The sequence below is a fragment of the Mustela erminea genome, chromosome 8, assembly GCF_009829155.1.
Source record: "Mustela erminea isolate mMusErm1 chromosome 8, mMusErm1.Pri, whole genome shotgun sequence".
In the NCBI taxonomy this organism is placed as follows: Eukaryota; Metazoa; Chordata; class Mammalia; order Carnivora; family Mustelidae; genus Mustela; species Mustela erminea.
The window spans coordinates 81,472,486-81,489,947 of record NC_045621.1 but is presented as its reverse complement, the minus strand read 5'-3'; the positions used below and the strand labels follow the sequence as shown (position 1 = coordinate 81,489,947).

Here is a 17,462-nt window from a genome sequence, read left to right as displayed (position 1 = left end):
TGTTTATGATGGAGGTTTAACCAGGCGCCACATCCTCATCCAAATCTGTCATTTCTCACTGTTTCTTGGGAGACTGGAGTCTCCCAAGACTCTGTCCAGAAGACACAAAATTTAGAGCTTTTTAGTTTTTCATTCCCTTAACCCCCCGCTCGCAAGGAGGAAAATGGGCTCACCAGGAAATGGGAAGATGCTCTGCAAGAGTCATGTTTCCAGAAGGAGGTTAGGTGTTTTATGTGGAGACTAAGACTCAGAACACATTAGAAGCTATCATGGTTTTATGTGTCAGCTTGGCTGGGCTGTAGTACTCAATTATTGAAAAAAACATTAATCTAGGTGTTGCTACAAAGCTCTTTGTGGATGAGATTGACATTTACGTCAGTTGACTTTAGGTGAAGCACATTGCTCTCCACAACCTGGTGGGCCTTACACAATCAGTTGAAGGCCTTAAGAGCAAAAGCTGAGGTTTCGTAGAAAAGAAGAAATTCTGCCTCAAAACTGCAGCATCTATCCCTGCCTGAGTTTCCAGCCCCCTAGCCTGCCCTGTGACTTTTAGACTCTCAAGTCCCCATGATCATGTGATAAATACATGTTGTAAGGTATAATGGAAGGAAAATGCTGAAAATAAGAGGTAGGAAGATACCAAGAAAACACATCTTTCTGGCTCTCTCAGGGAGGCCAGAGTAATTAGAAGAAATTCCTGTGATATGTAGCATGTTAGAACTATGTATGTAGTTCTAACCCTAACATGCTATGTATGTAGCTACATACATAGCATGTTAGGGTTAGAACTTCGCCCAGAAAGTACAAGTAGAGGCAATTATTGAGGAGTTGGGTGGGGGTGGGATTTATCATGCAGAGTGATGTGAACTGAATGGCCCTAGGATGTCCCCTCTTCCAACAAGGGCTTGATTCAAGTGCCAAATTACGAGAATGCCTGTAGTTGTCACCCATGGGGCCTTAACCTCAGTGATAGAGATGGATGTGGTTGGCAGTCCTAGATACCTGGACCTATGCTTCCGAACATGTAAACTACAAATTCAGTACCTAGAGGTGCTGGGCAGGAAATGACCAGGGGGCAGGGTCTTCCTTCCACTCCTCAATGAAATATGTCTAAGAGTCCTTTTCTGGCTGTCTCCCTGTGGGGAAACTCTGTGGAAAAGGTACTGTGACCTGCGCTCTTTGCTATGCTTGGTCTAGGGTTAACATTTTCTTCCTTTCTTTTATTTTTTTGAAGATTTTATTTATTTATTTGAGAGCGAGAGAGAGAATAGGAGGGGGGAGGGGCAGATGGAAAGGGGGAAGCAGGTCCCCCCTCCCCGCTGCTGAGCAGGGAGGCTGATGTGGGGCTCTATCCCAGGACCCTGAGATCATGCTGTGAGCTAAAGGCAGATGCTTAACCAACTGAGCCAGCCAGTCGCCCCAGTTAACATTCTTTTTCAAAGGTGGTTAACATTCATTAGCATTGAGGTCTTTAAAAAACTGGGTCCTGGTTCCCTTCCTGTGGGGAAAGGAGGATGTTATATCTGGGGCAAGACTGGATCATATATTATTTAAGCTGTGCTTGGCTCTCTGAAGCAAACAGAAACAAAGAAAAACTGCAAAACAGAAATCCTGATAACTGTACCCTGAAGATTTGGCTTATTAGTGCTGAGCAGGTCTTGCTGGTAGGGTATATACCTGAGGTTAGTTAAGGTCTTCCCCTAAATAGCCTTGGTTAGGATTTTGCTCAGTGTTTGCTATGGATATAACCGTGGAATGGGCATTTATTTCTATATACAGCTTGGGGGCTCTGGCTGAAAAGCCTGAGGGTGTTTAAGAATGAAGACTCAAGACACTCCTCTGTTCCTTTGGGAGTGATCCGGTCACACTGAGATTAACACATGTTGTCACAGTGGGATAGACGTATAAACACGATGAGTGAGCAGAAAATTTATGGCTAGAGTAAGGTTCCTGCAGATCACTGGTTTGTTTCCTGTATCGGGGAGATAATATCCAGGACTGTAGGGGCTGGGTGGTATTGCTTGTTGCTCTCTAGCTTCAGATAGGCAAAATCAGAAAGCCCGCCTTAGGAGCATTTCTCACTATTTGTGGTCCCGTTGATTTTGCTTCCTTGTAAGGTACTTGAAATTCTTTGGCAACCAGGTTAAAGAGTAAACACACGTGTGTGTGCTCACACATCCCTGAATTGTGTCTAGAACACATCCTTGAGTGCTCATGATCCATGTGGATTCATTGTATTTGAATGGAGTCCAGATGTAATGCTGTTTAGTGTGATTATAGCTAGCAAGTATATGGAAAACCAAAATAAAAGAGAAAGAATGTGAAAGTTAAAAGATACTTGGATGTGCTCTACAGTGGACAAGGCAAAAAAGCCAGTGTAGACCACTACCCCACCCACCTGATGGCAGCAAACTGAATGTTTGCACAGGAGGAAAGGGAATTAGGTATGAGTAGCCAAATTAGACAGGACCTAATGATTAGGCTTCTCTATTCTGTAAATTTCCCTGAAGTTCAAGGTAAACAGCAAAAGAGATTGTAGATGTTCAACATCTTTTTGCTCTAAGTCTTTTACGGAAATGAGAGACTGAGATACGCTTTATTCCACCTTGTAAGGTTGGTTTCAACATCCTAGATGGAATGTTTGTTCTATTTAGAAGAAATAACTCCAGGCACAGAGATTCAAGTATCTTTCTCAGTGACTCACTCTAGTTGATTCCATGATCTAGAAATTCTTGTATCTGACTTGATTCCTTTCGGTATCACTTTCTTTTCTTACCCTTTTTTGGTTTATTATAACATATGTAAAATCCATAAGCTCAAGTGTGCAACTCAATAAATTTTTACAAATATATGTACACATAGAACTGTCACCCAGCATCCTAGAAGCCTCCCTACTGTACCCTCCCCATCAATACCCACCTCTGAAGGGTAAGTGTCATCCTGACTTCCATCAACATAGATTACTAGTGCCTGTCTTTGAACTTTCTATAAATAATAACATACACTACAGTTTTGTGTGTGGCTTCTTTTATGCAACATTGTATCCTTAAAATCGACTACATTGTGAAGTGCAGTAGTAGTTTCATTTTTCATGGTTATATTTCTTTGTATGAATATAGTATATGTGGTATCTATTTTACTGTTGATGGATATTTAGATTGTTTTCATTTGGGGCTGTTACAAATGAAGTCATTATGAAATTGGTTATCATGCTCTAGGTGAATATTGTCCTCATTTCTGTTGGTTATGTATCTGGGAGTGGAATTGCTCATAGATATGAGATATTCAGCTTCAGCAGATAGTACCAGAGTTTTCCCAAATGACTGGAAAAATTTATACTCCTGTTAGTAGCACCTGAATGTTATAGTCTCTGCACATTCTCACCAACACTTGGTATTATCAGTTTAAAATTTCTAGCCATTCCATTGGGTGAAGGTATCCTTATTATTTTGTTTTACCTTTCTTTGATGGCTGATGATGTTAGGTGACATTTTGGGGGTATTTATTGACACATCTATTGTAGGTGCCTATTCAATCGTTGCCCAGTTTTTATATTAGTTGTCTGCTTTTATCTTATTGATTTATAGGAGTTATTTTGGGCAAGTCCTTTATCAGATACATGTATTGCTTATATCATCTTCCTCTTTGTAGCTTAAGTTTTAAGTTTTTGGTGGTGACTTTCAGTGAAGAATGTTTTTTTTTTTTTCATTTTGATGAAGTCAAATTTATCTTTACTTTTATGTCCTATTTAAGAAATCTTTATCTAGGGCGCCTGGGTGGCTCAGTGGGTTAAGCCGCTGCCTTCGGCTCAGGTCATGATCTCAGGGTCCTGGGATCGAGTCCCGCATCGGGCTCTCTGCTTAGCAGGGAGCCTGCTTCCCTCTCTCTCTCTCTGCCTGCCTCTCCATCTACTTGTGATTTCTCTCTGTCAAATAAATAAATAAAATCTTTAAAAAAAAAAAAAAGAAAGAAAGAAATCTTTATCTACCACAAAGTCTTAAAGATATTCTACTGTTTTGTTCTAGAGCCTTCATTGTTTTACCTTTCACATTTATGTGTAAAATCCACATAACCAAAAACCATTTTTATATGGTTTGGGGGAGTGGATAAAGGTCACACATACCCTTCCCCCTTGCCCCTTCCCCCCCAATCACCATATATTCAAAGGACCATTCTTTCCCACTGTGTTGTGTGGGCACCTTGTTTAAATCAGATGATGCCGTAGGCTAGTGTCTGTTTCTGGATGATCCATTCTGTTGTTATTCTTTTTTTTTTTTTTTTTTAAAGATTTATTTATTTATTTTAGAAAGAGAGTGCAAGCAAGTGAGGGCATGCTGTGGCAGGGGGAGGGGCAGAGGGAAAGGGAAAGAGAATCCAAGCAGACTGGGCACAGAGCTCAGGGCCGGATATGGGCTCTATTGCATAACCCTGAGATTGGGACCTGAAACGAAATCAGGAGATGGACACTTAACCAACTGCACCACCCAGGTGCTGCCATTCTGTTTCTATTCTAAAGTTTCTGTACTATTCAGTCACTTTTAATTACTGTGACTGTGTAATAAGTGTTGATATTCTGTCCTCTTTGTTTTTCAAAGTTGTCTTAGTTATTCTTGGCCTTTTTGCCTTTCTCTTACAAATTTTAGAATTAGGTTGCCAGTTTCTAAACACACACCCCAAGCCTCCTGAGATTTTATTTGAGATTATTTAAAATCTATAGAGCAGTTCTGGGGAGGATTGGCATCTTTTCCAATCACTGTTGACTGGTTTCTTTATATTCTACTTCCAGTGGATGGAAAGGCATGTTCTGTCCCATTTGGGACTAAAATGAAGTCTAGGGCAGTAGCATGAGGCAGGCTTTCCCACCATTGTTCTGAGTTCCAAATTAGAGTTGGGTTTTATATCTTCCAAATGCTTCTGTGGGTCATTTCTGTATCATTTTTTGCTCTGCTTTGGGCCCTGGGACAGTGACCTCTCTGGAAAAGTGCTCTCTTGTCTCTGGCTTCAAGTTAGGTTCTGCCAGTGGAAAGGAACATGGATCAGAGGAGGGGATCAGGAGAGAAGAAAGTGAGGTCAGGGTATAGTTTCTTGGCTCTTTCTTTGCAGGATCACTTGGGTTGGCTGTGTCCCCAGACTAAAAGCTGTTACAGATGTCACCGGGCAGCCACCTTCTCACAGGTCCCTGTCTCTGTGCACCCTTCAGCCTACACATGGTGATGGCCCCCCAACACCCATCCCATCTTTGGTAAACTCTTCCCAAATTATGCAGTTGGAATGGGCCATCTATTTTCTGCCAGGACCTTGATCACTATGAAAGTGGAAGAAGAAGAATTTTCTGAATAGCTTAAAAGGCCTTTGAGGGGCGCCTGGGTGGCTCAGTGGGTTAAAGCCTCTGCCTTCGGCTCAGGTCATGATGTCAGGGTCCTGCGATTGAGCCCTGCATCGGGCTCTCTGCTCAGCGGGGAACCTGCTTCCCTTTCTCTCTCTCTGCCTCCCTTTCTGCCTACTTGTGATCTTTGTCTGTAGATAAATAAAATCTTAAAAAAAAAAAAAAAAAAGAACTCTGAGAACGGGGATCCGTTATACCAGTGATAATCTTGCTGCGTCTTCTCCCAACACTCTCCTTCTGGCTCACCCTGCCTGGATATAGCATGAGGGCTCTATCCTTCTCTTTGTGGTATCCTTGGAAGTCATCAAGAGACTCATTATGTAAAAACTAAGACCAGTAGCCTCCCCATGGAGCCCTAAGTGCCCACAAGCATTTTAGCCATAGATGACTCACTCAGGTGATGATGCTGAACTGTTTGTGCTCCTTCTGCGGAGCAGACACGCCTCCGCCCATGGATGTTAGAAGACGAGGTGAGAATGGCAAGCTGGCATGGACTGCAAGTGGGAAGAAAATTGCTGCTGTTTGAAAAATTAGACTTGGAGCCCTTCTGGGGATAGAAGCCTCAAGCTACAGTGAACGATGGAGAATTTGACTAATTCTTAAGTGGAGTCTCACATTGACTTCATTTCACTCCTCTTTTGACAGTTGGGTTATTTAGTTGTCTGCTTTAGGAATTAATTTTTGGAATGACATCTGTAGCCCTGGTGGGGGCTGGTGAAGTTTCTCTCCCTGAAATAGAAATCATGTCCAAAATGTCGTTTCATGACAACAGTAATTAACCTGAATCACGCATCAGATAATGCTGGCAAATATGACAGTACAAGAACTTGTGGGAGTTTAAAATGGAAAAGGGAAGAGCAAATAAATCAGGATATCACAGTTTTAAATGAAGTTTTCACCTTCTTAAGAAGTAAATAATAAGTGGAATTCTGTCTTGGTCAGTTTCCCTTGTAATCCGTAAGTCTGCTTGTGTGTTCAGCTAGAGCTGCCACTGCCTTCGCTCTCATCACTTGCTCCCTTGAGTAACTTGTGGATCCACACCGACATCCACTGTGGTTTCATCCCCTCCCCCAGCCATATGCCCTAGAAAGTCACTCCTATCTCTTATACTGGAAATGACGAAATGGTGGCCCTCAGACATGTTTGTTTGCCCTACCTGTTATTTTGGGGAAATTGTTTGAAATTTTGAGATACAAATAAAAACATTCAAGTGCTGACTTCCCTTGAAACATGGGATGAACTGAGAGTAGTGGGCCCTCTGCTCCTACATGGTGACAGCGGCCTGTGATGAGGGGGTCATGTGCTCAGAGGGGAGCCGTGGTTTCACCTGGCTGGGCCTGAAGCCATTAAGTGACCCACCCTGTTGACATGGTTCAGTGCATTGGGGATGATTCTAGGTACCACATGTGAGAACAGAAACAACTGATTGCATTACTTCAGCCTGTGGTTTATTGGTATGAAAACCTGTAATCTCTGCAAGGCCGTAGACTTTGTCTCAATTGACTTGGTATATCCCCAGTGTTTCATAAAAGTTAAGATAGAAAGGAAACTTACTTAGGAAGATGAACCTGGCAGGGCCATGCTGGATGCTTTGAGGAGGATGCTGAATGCTTGAGAAAGACTGACTGTAAGTCAGGGCTGAGAACATAGACTAAGATGGTGGCAGGGGGAACCAAGAAAGAGGTGGCCCTGGGAGACAATTCGAGGGAAAAGCCTTGGGATTTAGACTGGTAGGAAAATGGGAAAAGGAGATGGTGAGCTCGGAGTCTTCAGGGGCAGTGGTGCCAGTAACAGAGTGAGGAGGCGGTAGATCCCAGGGTCCCCTCTGATCTCCCCAGTCTTTGGATGCAGGAGTATTTGAGGCTTAATTGTATTCATGATTTAGCTAATCTAATAGCTACTCTCAGAATCTTTCCCTTCTGTCTTTGACCCCAGGGCTAAGACCATCAAGAATACAGTCTCTGTGAACCTGGAACTGACAGCAGAAGAGTGGAAGAAGAAATACGAAAAGGAGAAGGAGAAAAACAAGACTCTGAAGAATGTCATCCAGCATCTGGAGATGGAGCTGAACAGATGGAGAAACGGTAAGGAAGAGTGGAGAGGAAGAACGAGGCAGGAACGTGTGGTTTCCTTCTCCTGGGACAGCTGGTATCCTGGGACACTTTGGGAAGGACCGGATGATGGCGGAGCTTGGTTCTGCCTTGCAACAATCTGTGTGAGTGAGTGATGTTTTCTCATTGTGTAGAGAAGCTGCCCACCTGACCCCGTCACTTGGCTGACCGGCGTGCTTAGTGTGGGCAAGTGCTATTTGCAAGGTCGCCTTAATCTATTTCCAGTGAGCCGCTCCTCTCTGTTAGTGTAATCCTCTCTGGTAGCCATGTTTGAGGTTTTGAGTGCAGCAGCTGAGACTTTGAGACTCAGACTACTTTTGATTAAATGAAAAAGATGTCATTCACTCCTGTGTGAGTTTTATAATTGACTTGGACTTAGAAGTCACCTCTGGCAAATATTTGCATTTTCAGGGGGCCAGTTGATCTCTGTGCTCTGCTTCTTCAGAGCCAGAAATAGAAGGCTCTTGATGAAGTTCTGTGCTAAAATGGAGTCTTACCGGCTTATTTCGTGACTAGTTTTTTTCTTTTTTCCTCCCCAAAAAACATTCTCTTTGGTTTGTTCTACTCAAAGAAAATATCTCAGAGAGCTGACACACACTGGGTGGGTGGGTTGTGGGTGAGGCGTTGAAGAGGGGTTTCCAGATCCAAGTGCAGACAGATTATTTTGGGACTTTTAGCATTGTGATGGAATTAGAAGGTAGAAATCTCTCTGGTTTGTTGTTGTTGTTGTTGTTGTTGTTTTGACTGAAATAGGCAGGTTGGTGTGTGTGTGTAGGGGCAGAGTGGATAGCTGGAGATCTATATTCTTCACTGTGTCCACTGTCCACTACGAGTTCCAGGCACTGACGTAGACCTCAGTCTCTTGGGTGAGCGTAGAAGCCTGGGGGTTGCTAGGCAGGAGGGGGGTAGAACCCGCCTATGTGTAACAACCGAGTTAGCGGTGGATGGTCTTGTGATTCTGTGTTTGCCGCTGTTTTTTTGCTAGGAAAGGTGGGGTGCCAGTGACCTACTATTCAATGGAAAAACAATTGCGAAGCAAAGCAGGATTCAAGAGAGGTTCAAGAAGTGACCTAGTAGCCTAAATAACACAATTCTTTTCTTTTTGGGAGATTTTTCTAGCCGCACACATGTTTTGAAAGCTGCTAGAATAATTGAATAATTCAGCACCTGTGGCCGGCGGATGATTCCTTGCGATTTGGCAGGAGTTAGGAGAATGGGGAGGGATGGTTGGCAAGGCGGGGAGCGGCCGTATGAAATTTTGTTCTATTTCTGGGATCCTCTTGGGTCAGTTCTCTGCTGGGCAGTTGGAACATTCAGTAAAGCCTTTTGGTACAGGGAGGGGCTGGCCTTAGAACATTGCGCAGTGGGCAACCAGCCTTGCTGTTTTCTCTTCGGTCCTGTCCCCTGCCAAGCTTTCCCCCTGCGATCCTCCATGCCTCTTCCAACTTTGTCCTCTAGGGTCGGCCCGCTGTCCAGTTTGCCTAATACCCTCCTGCCTGGCACTCTCCTTTTACTTTTGGACTTTTAACTTGGCATCATTTTAATTGTTTGCCCCACTTTGTCCACTGTGCAAATCTACTCAGAAATACAGTTTTCCATGTCCCACAGGGTGAGAATCTACATAAGCCCTTATGTACATAATTTGGGAAAACTCACGTATGGTTTCTGGCACACGATAGACTTCCGTAGATGTATGTTACGTAAACACATGTTTAACCCATTGCTGGAGTGGAAGGGGCGAGCCGTCAATCATGGTCTCTGCCCTTACAGAGCTTATAGTCCGGTGAGGGAGACAGACTCCACAGTCAATAAATGTGTCTGTGCTGCATGCCAAAAAGGGAAAGTAGAAGGTACTGAAATTATTATAACTTTTAGTTATACTGAGAAGTCAGTGAAGGTTTCCCCTGATAAGCAACCTAGGGAATAAGATCTGAGAGAAAGAGAGCAGTTAGGAGCAGCAAGAAGTGGGGGTGGGGTGGAGGGAGCCACACTTACAACAACCTGGAGGGGCAACCTTTGGCGGCGGGCAGCAGCAGGAAGGCCAGTGTGGTGAGCTGGGGAGGGGCAGTACAGGCCTGAGACGAGGAGAGGGGGTAGGCAGACCTGTCCTGGGCAGGCCTAAACAGTTTTTGTTCAGGATTTTGGTTTTTATCTAGCAATGAGAATCTAGCAATGGGAAGACCTTCAAGGATATTCAACTGAAGATCATATGATAAGATTTGCATTTTTGAAGATCCATTGGTTGTGTTGGAGATGGCGGGCCAGGAACAAGGATGGTCTTCCAGGGATGAGGTTACAGTAGTTGAATTGAGAGGGCAAGGGAAAGGGAGAGACATGGATGGACCAGAGAGGTGTTCAGGAGATAAAACCAGCAGGGCTTGGTGAGGAGCTGGCTGCAGAGAGACAGAGTGCCAAGATTTCCAGTCTGCCGTGTTGGATGGAGGGTAGAACAGTTTACTGAAAAAAGAAATACCCGAGAAGAACCAGACTGGAGACAAGGGAGATGAGGAGGGGAGTTCAAGGTGGAACATCCAGCTGAAAATGTCAAATAAGCAGTTAGGTCCAAGGGTCTAGAGCTCAGAGAGCCCAGGTTGAGCTGGGGAAAGAAATGGTAGTAGAGCTTTAGGAAGTACAGGAAGGCATAGGTAGGGGTGAGGGCCTCTAGAGAGAGGGCAGGAAAGAGAAGAGGGAGAGAGTCTTGAGACCCGCCTCCACCATGACTGTGTAATCACTGAATGGCTGTCATAGAGAAGGGGATCTGCAGAGCTCTCCTGTCCTCCTAAGCTAACATTCATTCATTCATTCATTCATTCATTTAATTTATTTATTTAGATTTTATTTATTTATTTGATAGACCCAGCGAGAGAGGGAACACAAGCAGAGGGAGAGGAGAGGGAGAAGCAGGCTTTCCACTGAGCAGAGAGCCCGAGGCGGGGCTCGATCCCAGAGCCCTGGGACCATGACCTGAGCTGAAGGCAGATGCCTAATGACTGAGCCACCCAGGCTCCCCACATTTATGTTTCAAGGTAATTTTTTGGAGAACACCTGGATGACTCAGGCGGTTAAGTGTCTTGCCCACGGTGGCTCGGTGACAGAGCAGGGATCTGAACGTAGGGCAGCTGACTGTGAGATTCATTGTCTCTCCATCATCTTGCAGTGTGCGCACAGCCCGAGGGGTTTGTGTGTAGGCCAGTTAGAGGAGCGTGAAAAACGCCAAACCAGGAAGGAAGGGACCAGAAGCCCCTCAACAGTGTCCCGTGCACCAGGCCCAATTCCTCGTCATCATGAGAGCATGGGTGGTTTCTTTCAACTGGAGAGCTGGGACTTTGAGAGATAAAGTCGAGAAGAAGAGGTCCCCTCCAGTAAAACCCAAGTGGCAGGATATTTCCAGCTTTCTTTTGAAATTTGACACACACATTGGCTCTAAACCTGTAGGAGTCAGCCACTGAGTTCACCTCAGTGAATCCTGGGTATTGACGTTGCCACCCTGTGGGCTGAACCACCGAAGGCAGCACCGTCCACTGTGCATTCTCTGCTGGGGAAGAGGGGTCTGTCCTTGTATGGTGTCTTTATAACTGTAGAAGTTTGACTGCTCTTCTCCAGCCATGGGCGGGCAAGAGAGGAGTGGAGCTGAGAAACAGGGTGTGTGTGTACATATGCTTGTGCTTTCCCATTTTTGCTGTTCTGTAGACTGAGGCAGGAAAGCCAGGGAGTCAGAAACGTAAAAGAACACGATGTGGCAGTGGCAGATTGGGTCCAGGCAGGTCATGTAAAGTGAAGAAGTTGATATAGTTGGTGGCAATGGGACTGTGAGGCAGGACAGGGCACTCCCTGCCCAGAGTCATTCAGACGTTATGAAATACTACCCTATTCCATGCCTGGAGGCTGGTTCTCTCCCAGACCCCTCCCCCTCCCCACTGCTACCAATTTTCAACTCCTTGTAGCTTCATGGGCTACTTCAAAATGCAAGCACGGCAGTTTCCTCCCCTGGGCATAGCAGAACATTGATTCTCAGAATACGGCCGGTGACTAGTAATGTACATAATTACACCCAGCCGTAATTCACGTCTGCCGTTGGCATTAAGGCAAGGCTCAGGGCATGTGCGTGCTGGCTTAAGGGGGGCTCATGCCTTGTTTTTATAAAGAAGGAGCCACTCAATTCCTCATAGGGCCAGGCTCCTTGGGTAGCACAGGACAGGAATTGACCCTGCTTAGCTTAAACCAAACAGCAAAGCACGAGAAGTCTGTGAATGACTCGCAGAACCGAAGAACAGCCGAGCAGCCAGCCTCATCTGGCAAAGCTGGGGCTGCTCCAGAGCCTGGGCTCCTGGGGGCTGCACCTGGTGTGAGTGCCCTCTTGAGTTCTCTCCCCCTTCCTCGCATTATCTGTTTGGGACACAGAGGCTCCGGAGAGAGGGGAGAGACCTAGCGTGTGGTGGTGTGCTGAGGAAGCCCAGGGCCCTCTGCCGTGTCCTCTGACCAAGCCTGCGCGCACCAGGAGAGATCATTCCTCACTAGGAAGTTGTGGTGCTGAACTGAGAATGGGTGTTGCGTGGCTGGAAAACACCTGTCCGGTCCAGTCTGCTAGTGACATCTTGTGGGCTGAAATCGATTGACAGTTCCTGGACTCTGGAAGCTCTGTGGGCCACTGCAGCCTCAGGGATTTTACTCAGCCTGCTTGCTTAAGGACAGATAGAGGGAGTGGGCAGTTGGCGGAAGCAGGGTTGTTTTTTCTCTCTAGCTCTGTGCCTTGTTCGTCATGTACATGGAAAGGACTTGAACAGTCCTGTGAATGGGGATAGATTTAGATGGTTGCACTCAGAGTGAATTACGGCTCCCAGTTCACCCTGCCCGGTTTCCCCGAGTCTATCTAGAAGACCCTTGATGGGCAAATTGGGGAGGGAGGGCTGAGGGCCCAGGCCTGTGACCCTCAGAAGGGGGATGGGCCCACAGTTTCCTGTTGCTGCCAGATCAATCTTGACACATGCCCTCTTCTCTGATACTTCTTTGAATTTTGTCCTTTAAAAAGCAATCTTGTTTTACAGGAGCTTAAGTCAAAAAAGGAGGCCCTGAAAAATCCAGGTGTCAGAAGTGCAGAGAAATGAAAATAGGGCACATCTGCAGTGTCTCTCGAATAATTAAATATAATAGTAAATAACAGAATGGATGTAGATTTACCCCATCTGCTGAAGTCATGCAAAGAAATTATTTCATCACAGGCTGGGAAGGCGTGGAAAAATCGGCAATCTCTACAACAGATTCGTTCTCCACAATTTAAAACCTGCCAGGCCAGCAGGCTTGGTTTTCCCAGCTGGCTCAGTTTGCAACCTGGAGTCTGATCCCAGGCTTTGTGGGACTGTGTGGCCTCTGTAGCTCCCACACAATCTGCCCTTTTAGCATTAAAGATACCCAAGATGCTGGTCCGCGCACTGACACCCCTCCCACCCAGATTCATGACTCCAGTAGAAGCTCTGAAGTTAGTGTTTCATTTGAGACATCTCATCTGTTAGGCTCTCTTCTTCTTAAAAAAATATTTTATTTATTTATTTGACAGAGAGAGATCACAAGTAGTCAGAGAGGTAGGCAGAGAGCAGGCTCCCTGCCAAGCAGAGATCCCGACGCGGGGCTCGATCCCAGGACCCTGAGATCATGACCCGAGCTGAAGGCAGAGGCTTTAACCCACTGAGCCACCCAGGCGCCCCTAGGCTCTCTCCATTTGAGAACACAGCCAAACACTAATAAAAGTACTGACCGCTGGGAGAATGGTGGGGCCATTCAAGAGGTCGGGACTGTAAAGAGATTTCAGAGTCCTGGGTGACCAGTTTATTAGAAAATTACTCTAGAAAGGATTAGAAAATGTCTTAAGCTGCTTACAATATTTTTAGGAACTAGGGTGAGAAGATGCTATTTGTGTGCAAAATAATCCCATAAAGGAATTACCTTTTTTTTCCTTTAAAACCTCCCGTTTATATAATGACGTCTTGTAGCCAGCTGCCTTTACTCATCTGGCAACTTAAAGATTTCCTTTTAGTTTCTTTGATATAGAAATTCCTTACCTTTAGGTCTGCCACTGGGCCTGTTTAATTGGTTTTAAAAGAAAGCCCCTCCATTGCCAGATCGGTGGTTTGTGACGGAGGCCGTGAGTGACCAGCAAACCTCGGCCCCTGGAGTAGCAGAGAGGATGCAATTACCTTTCTGTGTTCTCCAGAGGCTTTAGGGGCTCAATTTATGAAAAGGATAACTAGCTCGTTGCTATTTCATGTGTGAAATTTTAATGAATTACTGGCAGTCTTATGGTTTTCTTTCTTTCTTATTTTTTTGAAAAAACAAAAAAAAACAAAAAAGCCTCTTTTAGAATTTTTAACTAATAACCCTAACGAGTATTTTTGATTAGTCTGTCATTCTTGTTTATTGCAATTGATGGATTTTTACTTTTTATAGAAACACTATTTATGCCTTCGGGAGGTTTTCATTTTATAATTAAAATGCTCTGCAAAGCTTGTAGGTGTGCTCCAAGTGAATGCTCCTGTGTACACACAAATCTTTTTAGTCCTTAAAGGTAATTACATCTGACAATAGGAAATGCCAGAATGCTTATTTAAAGAAGGGAAAGGTTTCCAGTGGGAGTTGGGGGAGCTTTCATTGTAGAAAATCAGATGCTTTACAGTATTATAAGCTCTTTCCCTATAGACAGCAGGTATAAAGCCTCAGGGCATGAACCAAGAAAAATTTGCTTTTAATGCAAAAAGGGGAATAAAAATGAAAATAGATGCACCTCTTCATTTGGTGGTCCTTTTCCGGTCTTCCCCTCCCCCCTGTCCCCACCCACACCAGATTTTACATTTTTTTTCCCTCCGGTGTTTGTTTGCAGCTGTCTGCCTTGTTACAATCAGTTGTTCCGTAATCACCTCATGGGGGCTTCTCTGGAGACTCAGTCCGCTGCAGTGCAGGGAATAGTCTCGATTAACGTGGTGAGATTGCCATGGAGACAGATTGCCTAGTGTCAGGTCTCGCATAGTGTTGGGAATTTACAATCCCCAGACGTGTTTGTGAGCTGGACAGTGTAGTTAGCAGGGAGGCTTCTGGAAGTCATTTCCTCGGTCCTTTGAAGGGTAGCAGTGTTTGGGAAAACCAGCTCTTGGTTCCTCTCTGGGCAGGAGCTGTGCTCTCCCACAGATGCCTGCTGCTTTTGTTCCTGCTTGTTGCTGCTTTGTTCTCGGTCTGAGCGGCTGTTGTAAAAAATAATCCTGACTGCCCGACCTTTGGAATATAAACTGGGAAGAGCTCCTTGTTTAGATGTTGCTTTGTAGGTGACGTGTTGATGCTTTGATTCGTAGAATTGCTTAAGAGAAACCAGAAAGTCTGCTATAGGTTTTGAATATTGTTTTAGTAATAATATAAATAAACCTGAAGGGGACTTGTGTAGCTGCATTGTGTTTTATTTTTCAACTGAGTACAACCACAAAGGTATTATGAAGACCTCAGGAACAATAATCTCAGAATAAATAAAAATATCTGCACAGCCTGAAGAGTTGACAGTTTGTTAGGGAGAGGGCAGGGTAAGAGATGGACCTTAAACGATAATACCTTTTGTGGTTTTTTTACATATACTATGGTAATTAAATCTCTAAAACAATGCCGTGTTAGAGGCATTATTATTATTGTTTTTTCCTTTACAAAAAAGCAAACCAAGAGGTGAAACAGGAGATGGGCTTGTGATTAATTAGATCAGCTAAAATGTGTGGCTTGGCGTCCTGTCATAGCCCTGGGGATGTTACTGTAGTCTGCTGATCACTTTCAGGGTGCCTTGTAGCAGCGTTGGCTGGCTTGGCTGGCTTGATGAGCCGTGCTATCCTTGGGCAACTGTGGTACTCAGTGACTCTGTGATTCCTCAGCAGGACAAGAGGGCAGATTTAGGATCACTTTCCGCCAGTTATAGGGTTCGTCCCTGGGCTCCTTAGCTCCCTCCAGCCTCGTGGTGGCCCTGGCTCTCAACCATGTGGAACCAAGGAACACGGGGACTAGGTCTCTTCCAGCTGTGTTTGTATCTCACCTCTGTACTTGGGGCAAGTTGGTATAGGATAATAAGACCATGTTCTGCCTGGTTTCTGGTCTAGTACCATTAAGAATTTCACCTTCATCATGCTTAAGCTGCAAGATTAAGTTTGTGCCGCACTGCATTGCTCTGTTCACAAAGTTCAGAAGGTAGCGCTGAAAAATTAGAGATATGCTCATAACCCAAATAGGGGAAAGATCACGAAAATGTTCGTGGAGGATTTCTCTGGAGAAGGAACCGAATTGAGGGGTAGAGGTTCAGAGCCTTTCAGTTTTTGTGTATGTAATCTGTGGTTAGAACAAGATAGCTATATATATTTAAGCAAAAAAAAAAAAAATTCTTGGGAACTAGAATATGGTACTGCTTTTATAGCCTGTGGATTTAGCAGGCCGTAGAGAATATAGATCCTTTAATTGGAAGAAATCCAGTCTGCACACTAAGGTCGCTGACAGATGTTTTAAACCAGGAATTGGAACTGAATGAAATATTGATTTGGTTCAGGTTCAGTTCAAAGGCTACTCTGATATTCTGGTTTTGTTTCAGGTCAATAATTTTAGAAAAAGCGTAGGTACAGTACAGTCTAGTTGAGCTTCAGAAGAAAAAAGGGTTGGCTCATCCTTCTATTCAGCAAAGGAATACTTTATTCCAGGTTTTGCTTCAAATGGAAATGTGATGCAAAAATGAAATCACTGGATGTTAATTTTATTCGACAGGGAAGCCTTCCTGCCATTTTGTAATTATCAGGTGAGATCAGGAAATCTGGAGCAGCAAAGCTAACCCGTCACAAAGTGTTTTGTTTATATTGAGACAAATGTGTACAGTTTCAGGTGGCTTCCTTGAAGCATGATACATACTGTTAATGAAGCCACAGATGAGGGGATTCAGGTTTCTGTTTGTTTGTTTCAGAAATTCCCTTTGTCTTAGAGCAGTTGTCCTGGGGACTTTCCACAAAACGTGTTTCATGGGCTGAGAACTGGATGAGGCTTGGGACGTTGCAGACGTTCACGGACGGCAGCAAACTGAGTATGAAGTTGATGGTAAACATTGTGATGGAAAAGCATATTTGGTTTTGGTTTGCTTTCCAAAATGATGTTTGAGAGACTCAGTTGGGCCACATGGTTTTCACAGACTCCTTTTAAAGCAGTCTGTCTTCGCAAGGTGATTTTCTTGCTGGGGCTAGGCCACTGACCAACCTGAGACCTTCGCTTTTGCCCCTCAGTTTGAACAGTCAAGTTTGGTAATGCTGCCTTCAAGGGCCTTGACAAGCACCGCTCCGCAGACCCAGAAGTGGTACGTGCTGGTCTGCAAACTGAGAGGTGGTATGCAGGGTCTCTGCACGGTATTCTGGGTTGGCTGCTTTTTCTTTCCTGGGTCTACTTGACATCATAAGAAATTATTCTATTTGAACTCTCTAGTTGAGCCAATTAATTCTGCCCTCCTAGGGGAGAGGATGGTAGTAGAATGTGTTTTTGTGCTATGTCTGTCAGAGCTTCTGGGTCCAGGGCTATCCTGGTTTTCTCCTTGAGATTTGGAGACCCTCAGATTCAGAGGATTAGGGCCCTGCAGTGTTCTCTTTGGTAGTGGTGAATTTCCTTGATTTGGCTGTTTCTCCTAATGAAACAGTAACCTAATTAATTGGTAATTAGGATGCCTCAGAAGTCTGTTTCCCTGGGAGTCAACCGCTAGATAGAATATGATTATAGTAAAACCCAAGAATATTCCCCAACAAAAGGAAAATGTACACAAAACATTCTGGATGTCACTGCAAGCTCTATTAGTTAAGAGGGGTTGGAGGAGGGGCTCCTGGGTGGCTCGGTTGTTAAGCATCTGCCTTCAGCTCAGGTCATGATCACAGGGTCCTGGGATCGAGCCCTGCATTGGCCTCCCAGGGAGTCTGCTTCTTCCTCTC

At 44.7% G+C, this 17,462-nt stretch overlaps 1 protein-coding gene across 1 annotated transcript in view; it reads left to right on the top strand.

Annotated features, from left to right (window-relative positions):
• KIF5C (kinesin family member 5C) overlaps nucleotides 1-17,462 on the top strand; it is a 157,057-nt gene that overhangs the window by 85,846 nt on the left and 53,749 nt on the right. The window contains exon 11 of the mRNA XM_032356183.1: nucleotides 7,322-7,470. Coding sequence (XP_032212074.1) covers nucleotides 7,322-7,470 — 149 coding nt within the window. The remainder of the gene's footprint in view (nucleotides 1-7,321; nucleotides 7,471-17,462) is intronic.